This window comes from Podarcis cretensis (assembly GCF_951804945.1).
Source record: "Podarcis cretensis genome assembly, chromosome: 2".
NCBI lineage: Eukaryota > Metazoa > Chordata > Lepidosauria > Squamata > Lacertidae > Podarcis > Podarcis cretensis.
In genome coordinates, this window is record NC_137171.1 from 28,414,209 (window position 1) to 28,433,350 (window position 19,142).

Sequence of the window (19,142 nt, forward strand, 5' to 3'; positions counted from 1 at the left end):
TGTTTTGCCTTCTTGTCTTCTTTAGGATGCTTATTTCTTAAGTGCAGAAGAGTGCATCACAGCTGGGCATTTTCAGAATCAGCACCCAAACATTTGCCGCCTGTCCCCAGATGGTCACTTTGGATCCAAGTTTTTCACTGTGGTGGCTACAGGTAAATCAAAACAAAATGCAACCTCTTTTGCAAACACCTGAAATGTTTCATAACCCTCCACCTCCACTCCATTAAAGCAGCAAGCTTTTCAGAAATTGAGACCAGTAAAAGAAAACAGTGTTTTTGGCCATGAGGTGGTTTCTAACTGCATGTGCTTAGTAACCCTTTGCAGGCTAAAAAAAGCCTGCAAACCCAGGAGCACTGGGGCTTGCATGTGTGCCCTTGCTCCCATTCTCTGTTTTTAAGCCTGAGTGTTTTCAACTTTATTTGAAGAGGAAACCTCCTTCCCCTCCCCAAAATGGAGTTTGGTTATTTGGAAATGCTTATGTTAATAATGTTAAAACCGTATGTTTTTTGTGTGCATGAATTAAAGCTAGTCATTCTGCCTTCCCATTACATCTTATACTGGGGTGGGAGGTGCAGTTGTTGATAAACAATATGCATCTTTCCTTTCCTTTGGTTTAAGAATCTCCTTGACAAGTTGCCCCTCCATGTGCAATATTTAATAAAGCTTTTCAGTGGTACCTTTTGCTAAGACGAGGACTGTGTGAGATGAAGCTGAAATCTCCTGATTGTATGAGAAAGTGTTGCTTAGTGCTGCACGCACAAGAAAAGTCTACAGCACAACATAAAAATCACAGTGGCCTGGCCTGGCACTGTACTGTTCTATGATAATGGTGGAAACCCAGTAAAACATAAAACTATTTGCGGATGTAAATGTATAAACTGCGCAAATACATGTGACCTCTTCAGTGTATGCAGTCATTTATGTGACTTCTTAACAAATCCCCTCTATCTGGATACCTCTCTTGGAAAGTTGTGTACTGTTTGCCATTTGAAACTCTTAAGCCAATACAGGCTCAGAAGAAGAGTCCTTTGTACAGTCATACCTCGGGTTGCAAGCACTGTGGGTTGCGAGTTTTCGGATTGTGGATCACACCGAACCCGGAAGTACAGTGGTACCTTGGGTTAAGTACTTAATTCGTTCCGGAGGTCCGTTCTTAACCTGAAACTATTCTTAACCTGAAGCACCACTTTAGCTAATGGGGCCTCCTGCTGCCGCTGCGCCGCCGGACCATGATTTCTGTTCTCATCCTGAAGCAAAGTTCTTAACCCGAGGTACTATTTCTGGGTTGGTGGAGTCTGTAACTCGAAGCGTATGTAACCTGAAGCGTATGTTACCCGAGGTATCACTGTACAGGAACGGGTTACTTCCGGTGTTCACGCATGCACAGAAGCACAAAATGACATGTGCAGAAGCGCCAAATCGCGTTACACGCGTGTGCTGATGCGGTGCTGTGGGTTGTGAGCGCTGCAGGTTGCGAACGTGCCTCCCGCATGGATCACATTCACAACCCGAGGTATGACTATACTTAAGGCAGAAAATCTGGATTTGATGAACTTACATTTATTGGCTCAGCGACATCTTATATCCATTTTGAGTGTGCTACAACCTGTGTACATATATACCTTCTCCTTCTTGAGTGTCTTAAAGGTACCTTTTATCTCCAGGTGGTCCTGACAACCAAGTCCACTTCGAGGGCTACCAGGTATCCAACCAGTGCATGGCTCTAGTACGTGACGAGTGCTTGTTGCCATGCCGCGATGCTCCAGAGCTCGGCTATGCAAAGGAATCCAGCAGTGAACAATATGTGCCTGATGTGTTCTATAAGGCAAGTGTGGATAACCTTCATTGACATGTGGTCCTTTCCCATTTCTGGGAAAGGGGTATGGTTCACTCTCTTCTTTTCTGTAAGGTAACTAAACAGTAGTGGCAAGCCGTGGAGGGTAGCCCTTTCCCAATACTTAACGTCTGGAATTTCCTTCTGCCCTTGGGAGGGTGCTTAGCCTTCTCCTGAAAGGCTGTTGGAAGCCTAGGCTAATGGGTTTTCATGTCCAAGCTAGCTGTCAAAGAAAAAGGTGCCCTAGCTGTTCTATCATCTTTCTCTGGGTTGATTGCTGCATGGGCAGCGGTTGTCCTGGCACCCCCTTCCTTCCTCTCCTACCTAGCTCTGGAGACAACCTGTCTTGTCTGCCCAGTGCATTGGAAGGTGTTGCCACTGAGCCATATCTCCTGTCTACATTGGCATGTTTGGCCCGTGTTGTTCAGAGCAGTGCATCAGTGTTGGGGAACCACCTAAGTCAAGATTCTGCCATGGCTCCACAGTTGCTGCTTTTGATGTTGTCTCTATTGGATCCACAACAACACCTCTGAACCTTGAAATTATAGGGCAGGCATAGGCAAACTCAGCCCTCCAGGTGTTTTTGGGACTACAACTCCCATCATCCCTAGCTAACAGGACCAGTGGTCAGGGATGATGGGAATTGTAGTCTCAAAACATCTGGAGGGCCGAGTTTGCCTATGCCTGTTTTAGGGGGTCGTCAGAACAGTAAGCTGTTGTATTGACTGAGTATGAATTGGAGCATGCATTCTTGCGCACACACACACACACAAGCTTGCAAACAGCAGTTCAGCAATATGTATGGAAATACAGATTTGCAATAGTTTCTTGTATAAATAAGCTCAATTTCCCTTTTCTTGAAAATCCTCCTATCATACTCCAGATCCTATTCATCTTCAGTCAGAGGTAAGCTACTTTGTGCCCCCTATCGGGCCCTCTGAATTAATGATGCCACTTGTGTTTGGCTGTGACTGCCACCCCTCTTGTTGACTTCGGATTCCTGACTAATGTTTGCTGTTTCCTTTGCCCAATTATGCTTAGGTGAGATGCTCAGTGAAGCAAAACGACGCAGCAATAAAAGCTGCAGGTTTCTGACTGTCAGCGAGAATAGTTTTTGTTACGTAGGATATACTTATAAGACACCCGGTGAGCAGCATCAGTTGCTGCATAGTGACAAGTAGCAAAATAGAAAACGTGGATTCAGAGAAGGTAAATTTCGTGGTGGGGAAAAAGGGAGGATGAGAGCTTTGAGTGGAGAACGATGTAAGAAAAGGCATAGGTAGATCCAGAAGATTGGGCAGCAGGTAGGATATAAATAATTCCTCTGTTCTGTTAGTACAAGCAGACAGCATTTTTCTTCCCCCCTTATGTCTGCCTTATATGTTGCTATTCAAGAAACAAAAAATTTGAGATATTTTCAGTACTTCACTTTGTGTGTATGTGTGCTTTCCAAACCAGAAAATTCTGAAGCAGACAAATCTGATTACTCTCTTCTTTTTTTAGTATTGTGGTTTTTTTAATCCTCTCAGCAAAAGTCTCCCTAAGATGGCAGCATTTTGTAAGCAGTAATTAGTATGTGCAGCCGACACCCAATGCACAAAGTGTTGACGGTGGCACTCCGGAATGGGAATTTACTAAGGCCTCCGCTATCAGTCCCACTTCTGTTTACTTGTACAGTGCGAAGCCATTTTGTGTACTGTTCTCACTTACACTTTTCAATCCTGCAGTACAGAAATTTCCAGCTATGGCTTGTGACTCAAAATTACATTGCTTCTACTTTCTTTGAATACAACCTTGCCTGGCTATATAGCTGTCACTTGAATTGATCACTGAGCCTTTAAAATTCAGGCTGCTCAGAAATATACTCTGGAATTCAGGCAAGTGTTTCAATAATCCTTGAGCCAGATGCAACGTAATGAAATCACTGGAAAGTTTAGTAAATTCTGTGTTTAAGGACCATTTGGGCCTTGATAAATGTGGAAGACCTGGCTCTTTAGACAATACTTTATCACAGATTTTGTGAGTGACAGCTTCATAAAGGATCATTAAGACATTGTCTTGATGCCAGAATATCTCTGGTAGGCTCTGGCCCTGTTAGAATACGAAGCACAGCCTTAGTCGTCAAGTACGGCTTTTCTTATTTTATTTGGCTGGTTATACTCCTATATGGGACGCAGGTGGCGCTGTGGGTTAAAGCCTCAGCGCCTAGGGCTTGCTGATCGAAAGGTCGGCGGTTCGAATCCCTGCGGCGGGGTGCGCTCCCGCTGCTCGGTCCCAGCGCCTGCCAACCTAGCAGTTCGAAAGCACCTCCGGGTGCAAGTAGATAAATAGGGACCGCTTACCAGCGGGAAGGTAAACGGCGTTTCCGTGTGCGGCTCTGGCTCGCCAGAGCAGCGATGTCACGCTGGCCACGTGACCCGGAAGTGTCTCCGGACAGCGCTGGCCCCTGGCCTCTTAAGTGAGATGGGCGCACAACCCCAGAGTCTGTCAAGACTGGCCCGTACGGGCAGGGGTACCTTTACCTTTACCTTTACTCCTATACTTTTCAGTTCCTACCTTGTACAGTTGGGGAGAGCTATTGTTTATGCCATATGACTTTATGACAACTTAGCGGGAACAATTTGTGGTCACCTTTTACATATTCAGAAAGCAAGAGATCCGTATCCATTCGCAGAAAACATATGAGCAAAATAATCCAAAGGTTCTGAGAATAAAATGTTTTCTTTTTTGAAGTCCATTTAGTGCGTTTTGAACTTTTCACTCTGTCAAGGTTATTTTACCGTTCTTTTCGTAAAAGGCAGGTGTGTTGAACCGCAGGTGAGACTGTCTCAGAAGGCTTGCAAATGCCATTTAATGGGGAGCTGCTGAAAGGATGAGCTCACATATGTTTATAGATTCCCTTCCTTTTAATATACGCTAGTTGGCTCGCTTTGATGCAGTGCTTATCTGGGGTGCTGGGCTGTTGGCCCAGAGAGGGAAGCTATCTGTAAGCCTTGGATAGTTGCCACCTGTGCCCTCATGGCGCCAGGTGGATTGATGGGAGGTTCTGGCCAAACTGATGCATGCTATCATTTGTATAAGTAATGAATGAATATTTTTCTGGGTGCAGACAAGTCATGACGGCACCTCACTGCTGTGGTGTCTGACCCACGTCTGTAGTGGCTTTGTGGGGTTTGCAGGCTGTGTTGAAAGCTTACATTTCCCTTTAATATAGCACTATTCTGGCGTTCTTGACATCCTCCTTTGGTATCCCTGCAGCAAACCATTTTTTGCACAGACCCTCCTTTGGGCCTGTGGTTCAGAACAAAAGGTTGCCTTATTTCCTCCGTATTCTGTCCTTACCGTGGTATTAGGAGCACTTAACACTCAACGCCCCATTCTTGTGAGATGAAGGAATATATTTTGATCCAGGCTAGGGGTTTAGCTAAGGGAGGCTGTTGTCCTGCAGTGTTGGTTTATAACATGCCCAGAACAGGAAGACGTTAATGAGCTACTTGGACTAAATTATTTATTGGGGTAAAAGCTTTTTAAAGGTTGGTCTCTTGGCAGCCAGTTACTACAAACCAGCACAACTACCTTTCCAGAAAATTAGGAGAGATCTGCATTGGAGGTTTTTGGAGTGTGTGTGTATGTATATATATATATATGGCTTAAGCACTCACATGAAAGAGCTTTTAGAAATTTGTTGGATCCGCCCCAAGAAGCCAATGTTTGTGTAATGTGGAGTACATTTATCTCGCAAGGTTAGCAGCAGTTTAAATACAGCAGAAGCTATTGAACCCCTGTGTCGTCTAGCTGGGTAGGAGAACAGATGCTCTTTAAACTCCTGCAGGCAGAGAAGAGGTGATGTATGTAAAATCAGAGAGACTTGAAGCGGTGCCTATGTGAAACTTTTCTCATTGCATAAAGTATCCAGTCCTGGTATATTGTTTCTATACTTTTGGAAAACGTTTTTTCATGAAGTTGTCTCAGTTGCTTGCTGCACAAAAGAAGCCCATGTTGTGATCAAAGCCACACGTCTAGTGTGTTACTGGCTGCAGGGCCTCAGTAAGCCTAGAGGCGCTTAAAGGGCAAATAACAGGCTTCTTCTCTCTTGAGCCATCCTTGGGTGGTGCGCATCAGTGCGTGTTTGTGGGACAGGGCCGGAGGCTGTTGCACCCATGACGGCATGTTCCAGCCATTGCTTGTTCCCATGAGAACAAGTATGACTCACTCATATCTCAAAAAGCACCAAACAGGAAAACCAACAGCACCAGGTTTGCTCCAACTTTATGGAGCCGGGCATTTTTCTGACGCCTCTGGCCGTGCAAGACTTTTATGTCTTTACCACTCTCTTTATTTTGGCCCCTTAAAGACTAAATCAGCACTGGCAGCAGTGCTTTTAACTGCATCTGGATGCTGAAATTTGACTGGTGTGAAGGGCTTGAGGCTTATGCTGGTGTGAACATTAGGAGTTTTGAGAACCAGAACAAAAAAAGCTGTTTAAATAGCTGTTCTCACTGTTGAAGAACACCTCCTCCCCTCACCCACCAATGGAGAGTGTGTCTGGAATGGAAAGTCTGATTCCCTGTGTTATTTATTTCATGTATTAATCACTTCCTATGAAGCATCTCAGTACAATACAATACAATACAATACAATACAATACAATACAAACATGTATAAAACAATTACAGATATAAAAACAATTTAAAATCCAGTGCAGAGACTGACTGAAATAAAAAAATTCCACTGAGGACGCCTTGCTGAAAGCAAGAAGTCTTCAACCAGTGTTAAAAAGACGACAGAGATTGTGCCTGTTCGATATGTAACAAGAGAGCATTCCAAGGGGCAGGTGCTGCCACACTAAATGCCCAATTCAGATACCATGTGGAATGGACTTCCTGATAAGATGGCATCTGAAGGAGGCCCTCTTCTGCAGAGCATAGTGATTGCTTTAGTATATAATGGCTGAGACTGTCTTTTAGGTATCTTAGTCTCAAGTTGTATAGGGCTTTGCCACCGATTCCAGCACCTTGAACTTAGTCTGATAGCTAATTAAGAATTAAGGCAGCCTTTATATCATTATCATGCATCCAACACCTGAGTAATCTGTAATGGGTTTTTGTGCTTTATAAACTGCTTAGAAGCAGTTTGGCATCATGTAGTATATCAGTTACTTGATAAAAGTACATTTCTCTGCTTTTCAGCTGGATGTGGGCAGGCAGGGTATTTGCGACTTCCTGTAGCACCAGAAATAGGAGTTGCTAGGTTAACCATTTATAATGGAGAAAGGGCTAATTGCATTATTTTCAAGAATGTAGAAGGCTTGAGTATGCTATCTTAGAAGACAATTCTTTCCTATCTCAACCAGTTTCCTCTTTCCAACTTACTTAAGCTTGGAATGTATTTTGCCCTTGCGAGTCTGAATAAGAGAAGGCTGAATAATACGCTGCGTTCCTTTCATAGGTCTTTATCGAATGTCAACAGAGACCAAGCCTAGAGTTTTTATAGGGCTGGGGGAGAACTTCTGACAAGCAGATGTTGTTTGACTTACATTTCGCATAACACTAGATGTCTATAAATTTTAGATCTCCTTTCCTAAAATATATTGGCATTAGTTATCATAGCATAGTCAGATGAAATCACTGGAAGCCGTGAGAGCCGAACACTCTTTAAAATTTGGCATTTTCATCCATTTGCAATTTGCATTAATGGAGAGCAGTTCTCCGTTTTTATGTTTCTGGGTGTTTCAAACACCTCCTCTTCTTCCTGAAGCAGCATCCAGCCAGTCTGCTAAGTTTGACTTTCCATTATCTGGCTGTCATCTTATTGGGCACCCCTGTGAGTCGTGTGCTCTTGAAGTTGGTCGCTGCACCGCAGGACTCCAGCTCTAGACTTATTTCATGGATGTCTCAACATTCCATCAAATGCAGCGTGCCAAAAAAGAAAAGGGGGGGGGTCCAAAGGGGAATCTGAATTTTATGGATCCTTTGAAGCAGAGTAGCAAAGGCTTAGTGCTTTTGCAGGACGCTGCTCCCTTGTTGACTTTTGAAAAATACATATGATCTTAGGACCAATGCAAAGATGTCATCTTTCCCAGTGAGTTATGTTGTTATTGATGTTCTAATGTCCAGGAAATGTTTGGGGTTGGTAGAAGATGAAAGGCACTTGAGGACACTTGTGTTACCGATAGACATTTGCCCCTTGCATCGTTCTTTTACAGACTGAAAAAACTGGATACGGTTTTGCATTTAGGCTGTCGCTTCAGCTTTGTATGGTACGCTGGTCTAAAGAATTGCCAGCTGCTAGATTTTAGTATGATATATCAGGTTTCCTCTTGTCAAGTCATTCCAGTGGCAATACTGGAAGGCCAAGCACTCTCTATTAAGAGCTGCCTGGTACTTGTTTTCTTCTAAAAAACCAGTACTCCTGGGTATCGTTGAGTTATGAGCACTTGATATGTACGAGACCTTTAATTCAGTCTGGGGATAAATTGAGAATTCTGATGTTCTGTTGATGTTGCCTTGAGACAGGGACATGAGACGCTGAGCACATACTTGCTTGGTTGTTGGAATCATTCAGAATACTCAGGATTCCTTTGCCCAGCAAATGCTTATGATATTTGTCCAGCCTCTTCCCACTCCCCCATATTTATAGAGCTGTACAAGGTTCTTTATGCCAGATTTCCAGTGACATATCCACTGAAATGTTCTCATCAACTTTCCTAGTTCCCAGCTTGCCTTTTGCTTATGAAACATCTACTTTCTAGCTCCAAATAGCCTGTTGTGTACCCCATTGCTACAGACTAGTTTTCTGCCCCCTACCAACTTTCTCTGGCCCCAATATAACCCATTTATACACTTCGCTACTTTGTCATTTCTTTTTTAAGAGGAAAGCAGAAAACTAGCCAATACCAGGATTGCCAGTTCAGCCGGCACTAGAATGGGGGCTATTTATTCCCCACATTTATTCTCAGTGCAACTCCTCTCTCATGTGGAAGAGTGACCCTGGTGACTCATATTTCAGCTTGTCATTCCACATGCCTCTCCATGCTTCTCTGCAGTGCTACTGTCTACCGACCTGTATCGCCTATCTGTACTTGCACATTTAATTGTGCTGGGGATAGGTAGTTTCATCAGCCCAGAAGGTTTTCATGTAGTTGTGTCAAGGCACTGCGGGCAGGATGGTGGTCCCAGACAGGCTGGACAACACGTTGTACTTCTGCAGCTGGAATTTTTTTAATGTTTTGCAACACGTTGCATAGAAGTACAGAATGGTGTATGTTGATAAAGCTCCCCAAAAAGGTTTCGTTTAGTAGTTGCTGTGACTGTTCACTTAAGGAAACAATTTCTCGTATATTAAGCATAATTTGAGTCTCCTTTTCTATGGCTAAGGACCCCTGCCCACTCGCCTGCATGTGTGCTATTAGGTAGCCCAATCCCTGCTAAAACTCCAGGCTATCTGGGAGTCAGAGACTGAAACCACATTGCTATTTCCAGGGCTTCCTCAATCACGGGCAGATGCTTTTTGGCTTGTCAAATCAGTTGCAACCATTCTCAGCCAGGTAACAAGCAGCCCTGTCACTTCTTGCTGGGATCTGTGAAAACTTCTCCCAGCTGAAGCAGCAGGGTGGCAGAAGCATTCTGTTTCCAGTCCAAAGGTGTAGCTGAGGTTTATGTGTGTGCATTTTAATTCAGGATAAGGTACATATAGCAAGCTTAAGACTCTAGGAATGTAATCCTTTGCATGTCTACTCAAAGTCCCACTGATTCAGTAGGGCTTCCCCCACAAATAAGTCTGTATGGGGTTGTAGCCTCAATCACTTACATATTGGGAGTATTTGGGAGCCCAACAAAGTCCCAGTGTTAGGTCATCTATAATCCTGATTACCCCATTTTTGCCTTTCATCACCATAGAGTGCTGCAGCTGTGACACATGCAATTCATTAGGAAAGCAAATAAAACAGGAAGTATCACAATGCCAACCCATTAGTTTGCACGATGTGTAATTTTAGCTTACGAAATGCATTGTTGCAGAATGGTGTGATGGCAACTCACTGGGCTTTTAAACATTTGTTAGACAAATTCATGGATTATAGTAAAAAAAAAATAATTATGGCATAAAAACTGAAAGGAGACCCATCCTGCCCGCAGACTTGCAATTTAGTATAATTCAAGTCCAACTGTAGGTCCGAAATGGGGTCTCTTCACAGCTGTGAGCCACGTTAGCTGAACGACATCTCTGCTTACCAGATGCTGGAGACAGTGAAGTGGCTGCAACCATATTATGTTGCTTGTGAGCCACCAAAGCCATTTAGCTTTTGCGGCTGGAAATCTGGACCTTGATATGACCCAGCAAGGCAGGTTCCCCCGCCCTTTCCTGCAGCCATAGATCCAAGCCCCAGCACTGTTGCTGTCCTCTAATCTCTAAATCTTAATTATTTTTTCATATAAAGGGTTACCTCCTGACAGTGTGCTTCCATAGAGCATTTCTCTTCCTGCCCCCACCAATAGCTTTGACAGTAACACTCCTGCATTTAAGAGCTTAGATGCATCCTTGACGTTCAGAGATTTCTTGCCTCGGCTTGTTGGGTAGAGGAAGTTCTCTTGTAGCAGCTGCTTGCTGCTGTCATTTACTCCTTTCCCAGATATGCTAGTGGCCACGTATTGGCAATCTTTGTAATACTGAAAAGATTGACCGGCTCTGCATACACATTTTGTTTATGAGTGATCAGTTATAAGGACTGTATCTTCAGAACAATCCACGCGTTTGTACAATGCTGGATCTTGAGATAATACACTTAAACCCCACACAAGTTCTTGCTTTGTCTGTATTTGTTCTTTCCACTGTACTGTTCTACTTCAATTGAAGTAGCAGATGTGAGGCACCATGATAGTGTCAAACGGAACCTGTACCTTGAAGCATTCCATCCCGCTGCTTCTGCCTATTCGCTTCTCGCTTAAAGATTCTGCAAGAGGCAAAAATATCCCGTCGGCAATAGAGAGAAGTGTTGCAGACGAACTGCTGAATTTGTACCAGAGCTCCTCCTCAAGAGAGGGATTAAAATAGGACGTTTCTCCTTGCTAAAGTATTCAGGTGCGGTTGGAAAGCCTTGGGTAAGAACTAAATGCCCCCACTTCCTTATCTTGCAAAAGCAAATCAAGGGTAGATGTTAGAGCCCCTATATGAGGGTACTATCTTTGGTGGCAAATAGCTCTCTTTGGAAACCAGGTCTGTAGACCCTGCACATTTCAAACCATCAGTCCCCAAATAAATATTTGCAAGGAAGGTATTGTTTCCCTCACTGTCTCCCAACCAAAGTTTGTTAAGGCCTATAAAAAATGTAAATTGCTAGTACACTACATGTGTGCATGTAGCGAGGGTCATGAGTCCCTACCTTTTTTTTTTTTTTTTTTAGGGACAGGATTTACAAATACCACTTGCAGTGGAGAAGATAGAAGGTTCAATTTTATCAATAGGGGATGCCATTCAGATTTTAGTAACTGGACTTTAAAAAAAAAAAAAATGTTAAAAGTGTTTTTCATTTAAATCCCTGAAGGGAAATATGAAAGTCAACAGGTGCTGGGGGAAAATGTCTCTGCATATTAGAACTTAATTGGATTTGAAGATGCATTCCAGGTGGGCTAATTATATGGGTGGTATAGCAGGTTGTTTCTTGCACGGGCAGATCTACAAGTTGGTTTCATTGGGTTTGATCTTGCTCTTTGCAGCCTTTTCAAGATTAAGGGCAGCCTCATAGAACAGCTGCTCATGTTCTGCTGGCTGAATGCTGCAATGCAGAGCTAGAAGTATGGGAAGTGTCCCTAGAAAAGGCATAGGCACCCTTTCCTCCCTTTACACCCTGCCCCCCAAAAGGGAAGAGGCATGGGATGAAATCCTGTGGAGCACAATGAGTATTGACTGCTCCTGTAGAAAAGCGCAAGATTCCCCAAATAAATGCTGTGAAGACATGCCCATAAAAAACGAAATGGGCTTTTAAGCTAGTAAATGCCATCAGAAAAATTCCATCCTCCTCCCATATCTCCTGCTAGAGCTCAAGATATCTAAAGGTTCAAGCCCCTGGGCTTGTTGCCGAAGATATTACAACACCAAACAGTCTGTCTTATTTGAGAAATGAAAAGTATCTGTGAGTTTTCCCTCTATAATCAGCATTTCTTTAAAAGAATGCCTACAGGCTTATCATGTTTTGGGCAGGTGTCTGATTGGAAATGCCATGGATTTTCCTACAGTGAGAGAGGTCGGTGATAATTAATAATATGCTGCGTGTTTCCACTTAAGTATAAACAGCTGCTTTTTTCCATGAATCTTTCTAGTCATCTTTACACACAAACTGGGTTGATGAAACTTGGCATGTTCATTGTTGCTTGTTCTTTGGAATTTTTAATTTTGAGAAGCGTTACCACCTCCCCCCCCCCCATTTGGGTATGTGGTGAAAATTCACCAAAGAGCATCCCACAGTTTCATATCAGTAAATTGAGGAGCAAACCTTGGTGAGTCTAGGAGAGGGTTTTCCGATTGCCCAAAAATTGTTAAACTGAAATGGATTTGTATCGCAATTTGCATGAGGTACAGAGAAACTTCCCTAAGACCCTCATTCTCCATGACAGCAGGGAAACAGTCGTCCTGGACAGAGCTATCTCACCCCCAAGGGGCCTCATCTAGCAACTTCTCTGCCTCTCTCTGGGTCAGCTACCTTGGCCCCGAAGGAATGAGCTCACACCAAGCACACACCCACAACTTCTGTTCAGCAGGCAGATAGGCATCAATGTGACGTTTTGTGTAATACACTAGGTAGCCCCCAGCCCCGATCTGCTGCCTTTATTAAGTAAGCTTACTTGGGAGGTTGGGATTTGTTAGAAAAAAAATTGGCAGGGGTAGTAGTCTGCCCTTGACTCCTTCCCATGCTGCCAAACTCAACTGCTTAGCTCACTTGTTACCTTGGCTTGGCAATGGGCCTGAGATGGTGCTCACCTCTTGCTCATGGAACCCCTTGGTTACCTGCAGAGCGAGAAATGGCTTTTCATACATGCATAGCACAGCGTGTTCCTGGCAACCCCTTTCGTTGAATATCAGAAATGTTCTGTTCAAAAATTGAATATAGTGGTACCTTGGTACCTGAACGTCTTGGCTCCTGAATGCCGCAAACCCAGAAGTGAGTGTTCTGGTTTGTGAACGTTTTCCAGAAGCCGAACGTCCAACGCAGCTTCCATTTGAGTGCAGGAACCTCCTGCAGCCAATCAGAAGCCGCACCTTGGTTTTTGAACAGTTTCAGGTGTTGAACGGACTTCTGGAACAGGTTAAGTTCACCGTACATAGAAATTCAGTGTGATCTGGATTTTTCTTAGTTCTCTGTGTAAGAAGGCAACAGTCTTAAATAAGAAAAAGATGAAAATTTGAACCTGTAGCTTTCAGAATTGTAGTGATGACCGAAGCACTTGTCTGCATCTTGGAAGTATTGATTAGCAGTGCTCATCAGAAATGTCAATCTTAGGACTTTGTCTCCCTTTCTGACTGCTTGCAATGGAGGGGTGTGTGTGTGTGTGTGTGTGTGTGTGTGTGTGTGTGTATTCTGTTTCTACACCCTCCCTCAATCTTCCTGGCAATAAATCAAACATGGAGATTGACAGCTGTGTCCGAGTACTTGTCCTTGGGATCTGCCTCATAGTCACACTTTGCTTTTGGAAGCTTAGCAAATGTAAACTTTTATGTAAGGTCTCTGATTGGAAATTACAAATGTATAATTTATATAGGTCTGAGTGAATGATTTATATCCTGTTAAGTGGTGATTTAGGTGGAAAATACAACCCCCACTTGCAGAATCTTTAATGAAAAGTGTCTGTTCTTACGAATTTATTTCTGAAGCAGTGTTTGAACTCGGTGTGTTTGACATAAATCAGGTCTAATTGTCAGTTTGTGATTAATGAACATATGCTAGTCATCTCCCCTCCCCACCCCATAATTGAACTTGTGTTCAATTCATCAGACAGAGCGCAACAGGTTTAGGCTTTGTCAGATTGTGTGCCTTTTGTAGCCCCTGATTTCAGAGAGGATGGCTCGGGGCTTCTCCTTTTTTTGAAACTGCAGAGGGATGGGAAAATGAGACTTTATTTGAAGGCTAAGGTTTTTGGATTCAACAGGGCAGCTTGTCAAAATGTCAGTTGGATTGGCGAAGTCTTGGAATGCAAAGGCAACACAGTCCAGGCTGATCTGCTAGACCGGGGTTTCCCCAATTTGGGTCTCCAGCTGGTTTTTGACTACAATTCCCATCATCCCTGACCACTGGTCCTGGGCGTAAAATCTATACAGGTGTGGGAGGATTCCCATGTTCTATTTAAAATATGCGACCAACAGTACAATCTCTTCTACAGTGCAATGTGGAACAAGTCCTGAAAGGTCAGTTTGTATATGAGAACCAGAAGCTCTCTTCCTTGCTCCCCCAACCTACCCCCCCTTTTTAAAGAGCCTTCAAAAATTGCTGCCTCGTTAACACTAATAACCGTTTCAGTTAACCTAGTTCACATAGAGATTTCTCCCTGCTATATTGCACAAAGGATAGCTGAGGGATGGGGGGAGCACTTAGTTTGCCTGAGCAGTACAATTGTCCAAATCTAGGATGGAATAATTGTGCTAGATGGGACACCTGTGTAACTCCATGAGGGGGTGAATTGGGAGGTCCTGTTAAATCAGGCTTGGCATCACACCTACTTTTTTTTGTTGGTAGTAAGGCAACTTTTAAGGGACGCGGGTGGCACTGTGGGTAAAACCTCAGTGCCTAGGACTTGCCGATCATATGGTCGGCGGTTCAAATCCCCGTGGCGGGGTGAGCTCCCGTCTTTCGGTCCCAGCTCCTGCCCACCTAGCAGTTCGAAAGCACTCTTAAGTGCAAGTAGATAGATAGGTACCACTTTATAGCGGGAAGGTAAACAGCGTTTCCGTGTGCTGCGCTGGTGCTGGCTCGCCAGAGCAGCTTCGTCACGCTGGCCACGTGACCCGGAAGTGTCTGCGGACAGCGCTGGCTCCCGGCCTCTTAAGTGAGATGAGTGCACAACCCTAGAGTCGGACATGACTGGCCCATACGGGCAGGGGTACCTTTACCTTTAAGGCAACTTTAATTGTTCTAGAATTAAGTTATTTCATATTACTGCAAAACTGTTAACCTTACTTGGTTAGACATGCATTTGCTGCAGGGGTGAGTGGCTTCTGTCTTTCATAGTCTACACTGAAAAACAAAGAAAAAAAGCCACAGCCTTGAATTCCCACGTTCCACTTGATATGTGTGTAAATTTCTAAAGCAAGTGTGTGTATTTGGGATCTCCATATAGTTAGGGTGTAATCGATCTTCAATATATAGTCATGTTTAAGAATATAAGTTGTTTCTTACTGGACCAGACCAAGATTCAGTTATGCAGCTTTCTTTGCAAGAATCCAGTTAACCAGATTGCTGTGATCCACTGAGAATTAGCCAGTAGCCCACATGCAGCACACCAACCCCTGATCTATATTTCTCCTTAGCAATTTTGCATTGATCATTCAATCTAACTAGTAGACTTCTATTGTTTCAGGATATAGACAAGTTTGGCAACGAGATTACTCAGCTAGCTCGTCCACTCCCTGTGGAGTACCTAATCATAGATGTAAGTATCCGCTACACTTTTCTTTTCTTTTCTTTTTCTTTTGCAGAGGGAAATAAAAACAGGCTAACCTCACCCCAACACTGAAGTTGAAATTTTTCACTTTGTTCCTTTCTTTAGCCGCCCTGCCTTTGTTAGGAAGCTAAATGTTAGCAAGCAGCTCGTAAGTCAACGCGGTTTTATTTTGGACTAGTGGTGATGTGAAACTTCAGAAAAGCTTTTAGCCCCCTTGTTAGGTGCTGCTTGGAGCACCTCGCTGCTCTTGCAAAATGACATTTATCCATTAGATGAGTAGAAACTGTCACCCCCCACAGAGATGCTGGTGATTACATCACCAGGAGCTTGTTAGCTAGTGTCGGTTGTACCTTTCACTGGAGTGATTAAGCAGTCTGCTGCTTAGAGTGAAGGAGCCAGACATGGTTTGACTGTCTGGCTGGAAAATGGGTGGTTTTCTGATGTGCAGTAAGGATATGTGTGGATGGTATCAAGGAGCAATAAATGGCCACGGAGCTTGGATTTAGCGTTAAAATGATGGGAGGAAACTATTCTACCAGATGGGAGCATGTAGTATAGTACAGTGATGATTCATCAGCAGACGATGTGATAGTACAGGCACTGGTATGATTCACTGCAGCAGCATGTAATATAGGCTGGAAACTTGAACATGGTCCTCCTCCTTGTCCATGTATTTACATAGCTGCTCAAGCGTTGGGATACAGGCATTTAATGCCTGATTCATGCCACAGTGATGGCCATTGTGTTGAGCCTGCAAACTTTGTATTCCAATTGACAGCCCAGAAACATATTTATTACCCCAGCAGCAAAGGCATCTGTGTGTGTGTGTTTGGACTACCTGGGGTATAATTAAAATGAAAGGAGATTGACAGAACATGTACTTAGGAGGCGTCTGAAAAAAGAGACAAAACCGAATTTCTGAAGCCTCTCTTTACAGTTCTGCTTTTTTGTTATTCTCTAATGACTTGGGCTATTTCTGCAACTTTGGTTTTGGTTGCAAATTTTGCCGATCCCTGATTGAAAAGTCCTTTATCGGTAAGGCTCCATAGAATTGCAGTTGGGATATGCTAGCTCTTCACTTTCAGATATAACAGCTTGTAATATTAGTCCGCCTTGGGCAACAAGTGGGAGAGCAAGCAAGCATGGTCTCCTCCCTGCTGGATCAAAAAATCACAGCCACCTCACATTAGCAAAGTTTACAAGCCCTCCAGAAGATGATGTGATTTTATTATTTAAAAAAATGCAGTTTCAGGAAGGGCATTGATAGTTTGAACTGCTGAAGACTTCAGCCCAGTATTCCTTCCTATTCTGTATCAGAAGATGGACCCACTCTAGAACAGCCAATTCAAGCTTGCATGTTCCTGAATCAGCCATGCTTTTTGAAAATGAATTCCTTGTTGCACTCTGCTTGTTTAGCCATGCATGCTGAAGTATCTCCTTGGGAAATAAGGTGGGCGTTAGATTGAGGCCTAAGCATGGAACCCAACGCAAGAAATAAGGCAGTCATCATCTCAACCTTTTTTTCTTTTTTTAAATTTAAGATTACTACTACGTTCCCCAAAGATCCAGTTTACACATTTTCTATTTCTCAAAATCCATTCCCTATTGAGAATCGTGATGTTCTGGGAGAAACTCAGGTATGTGCAAATCATATTTGGGGTGGGTGCCGGGGTGGAAAGGGGGGCGGCTTTAAACAATTTAACTGACTTTAATGTTTAAAGATCATAGGATGTTGTGCAAAAAAAACAACAACAATAATGGTTGGCTGCAGATGCTAAGTAGTCTAAAAAGCTCCCATTTGCAGTTGGTTATTGTGCTGAATTTGTGTGTGGGAGTAGCAGTTCTGTGGGGAGAAATTGCACGTAATCACATAAACTGTACTCTTAACTGTGAAGTATGTACATCAGAAGTCAGAACGTGGCTTGCGTAGATGATTGTAAGAGAAACATTCCTGCACAGTTCCTCATTTTTCCCTTAGAAACAGAAATGTTGCATTTTGCATCCCAGTAATAGGTCTCCCCAATGCACACAAGTATTTGTAGGTGTTATGCCCCTTCAGCTATCCTCTTGCCTACTACTGCTTGGGCAAAAGGTCCCCTGCAGTATATGGCAGAAGGAAAAGCATGAACACTGTGAAGAAAGAGCTGCGCTTGGGAGAGACGACACCCTAATCTGCCTTGCCCTTTCTGTTCCTGCTGCGGACACAATTTGAGCTTGTGTCTGTGGAACTGCTGGGTCTAGAAACAAATAAGACTAGCTCAGCTTTTCATTCTAGTTATCCTGGCGACTCCTGTCAGCCAGCAAGGTCCACATATAAGTAAGTAAGTACATTTTTATTTATACCCCGCCCTCCTCAGCCAAGACGGCTAACATCACATATCAAATACATTAAAACACAATCAAACAATTAATTAATATACAGCTTAAAAATTAGAATCAGGATACAATTAAATGACTGCCCATGAATAATAATAATAATAATAATAATAATAATAATAATAATAATAATAATAATAATTTATTATTATTTATACCCCGCCCATCTGGCTGAGTTTCCCCAGCCACTCTTACAGCCATAGGGGTCGGGAACCTCAAGTATTCATCAGGGCCAGCTATCCATGTTGGTCCCACATGAGCCAATAAAAGGACCAAAGAGGTAACTTACATGGTCCCATAGAGGGGGGGTCAAACTGGTCCCAGACAGAAGGCCAGGTGGAATAACTCCATCTTGCAGGCCCTGCGGAAAGATGTCAAGTCCTGCAGGGCCCTGGTCTCCTGCGATAGAGTTTTCCATCAGGCTGGGGCCAAAGCTGAAAAGGCCTTGGCCCTGGTTGAGGCCAGTTTAACCTCCTTGAGGCCCGGGACCTCCAAGATATTATTATTTGCAGACGCTAAGGTCCTCCGCGGGGCATACCAGGAGAGGCGGTCCCGTAAGTACAGCCTTGTGCATGGAACGTCCTTAGTTTAAGCCTCTGGTTAGAAACAGTGAATGCAAGTGAAAAGTAGTGTGTCTGTCCCTAGTTGCCCTTGGTGGCTATTTCAAGTAGCTAATGGCAGATGCTTTTGAAGAATACTGAGCAAGATCAAGAATGGTCTAAACTTTCTCTGGTGCTCCGTCCATTCATTGTTGTTTTTCTGACTGTTTTCATATCAGAGAGAGAACAAGTAGCTTAGTACAGAAAGGAATTGCAGGTATATTCTGGTTGGGTTGGGGATATTACAGAACTTGGTGTCTTTTCCCCAATGCACTTGTTTGACTTGCTAGGACAGTATCGGCCATTTATTCACTCCTCTTGTTGAGAGATCTGGTGCCATTTCACATCCCCTTATTCCTACATCTGAATAAAAATAATTGCTCTCTTGATTTGAGAATGTGTCCTGGTAGAGCTTCATTGACCAGAGTGATTAATCTGACAGGTTTTTATTACTATCATTGTTATTTGTTTGCAACTTTTTTAACGGAAAAAACTCTTGAGTGACTTAAAGTGATAAGATGCAACAGTTAAAAACAATTAAAATCGGAAAATGTAAAACAATGTATCGTATTAGATAGGGGTAGATAGCACAGGCACCGGCCGTTTTAGGCGCATTCAGTGCATGCGCAGCCATGCACACAAGCATCACCACAACCTGAAAATGGTCAGAAAAGGAGGCAGGGC

The 19,142-nt window shown here is 43.5% G+C and overlaps 1 protein-coding gene across 1 annotated transcript in view; it reads left to right on the forward strand.

The window, feature by feature from the left end:
* Positions 1-19,142, forward strand: part of NPLOC4 (NPL4 homolog, ubiquitin recognition factor) — a 52,423-nt gene that overhangs the window by 28,022 nt on the left and 5,259 nt on the right. Inside the window, exons 11-14 of the mRNA XM_079965465.1 lie at positions 26-152; positions 1,665-1,825; positions 15,400-15,471; positions 17,025-17,120. Of these exons, the coding sequence (XP_079821591.1) occupies positions 26-152; positions 1,665-1,825; positions 15,400-15,471; positions 17,025-17,120 (456 nt within the window). The remainder of the gene's footprint in view (positions 1-25; positions 153-1,664; positions 1,826-15,399; positions 15,472-17,024; positions 17,121-19,142) is intronic.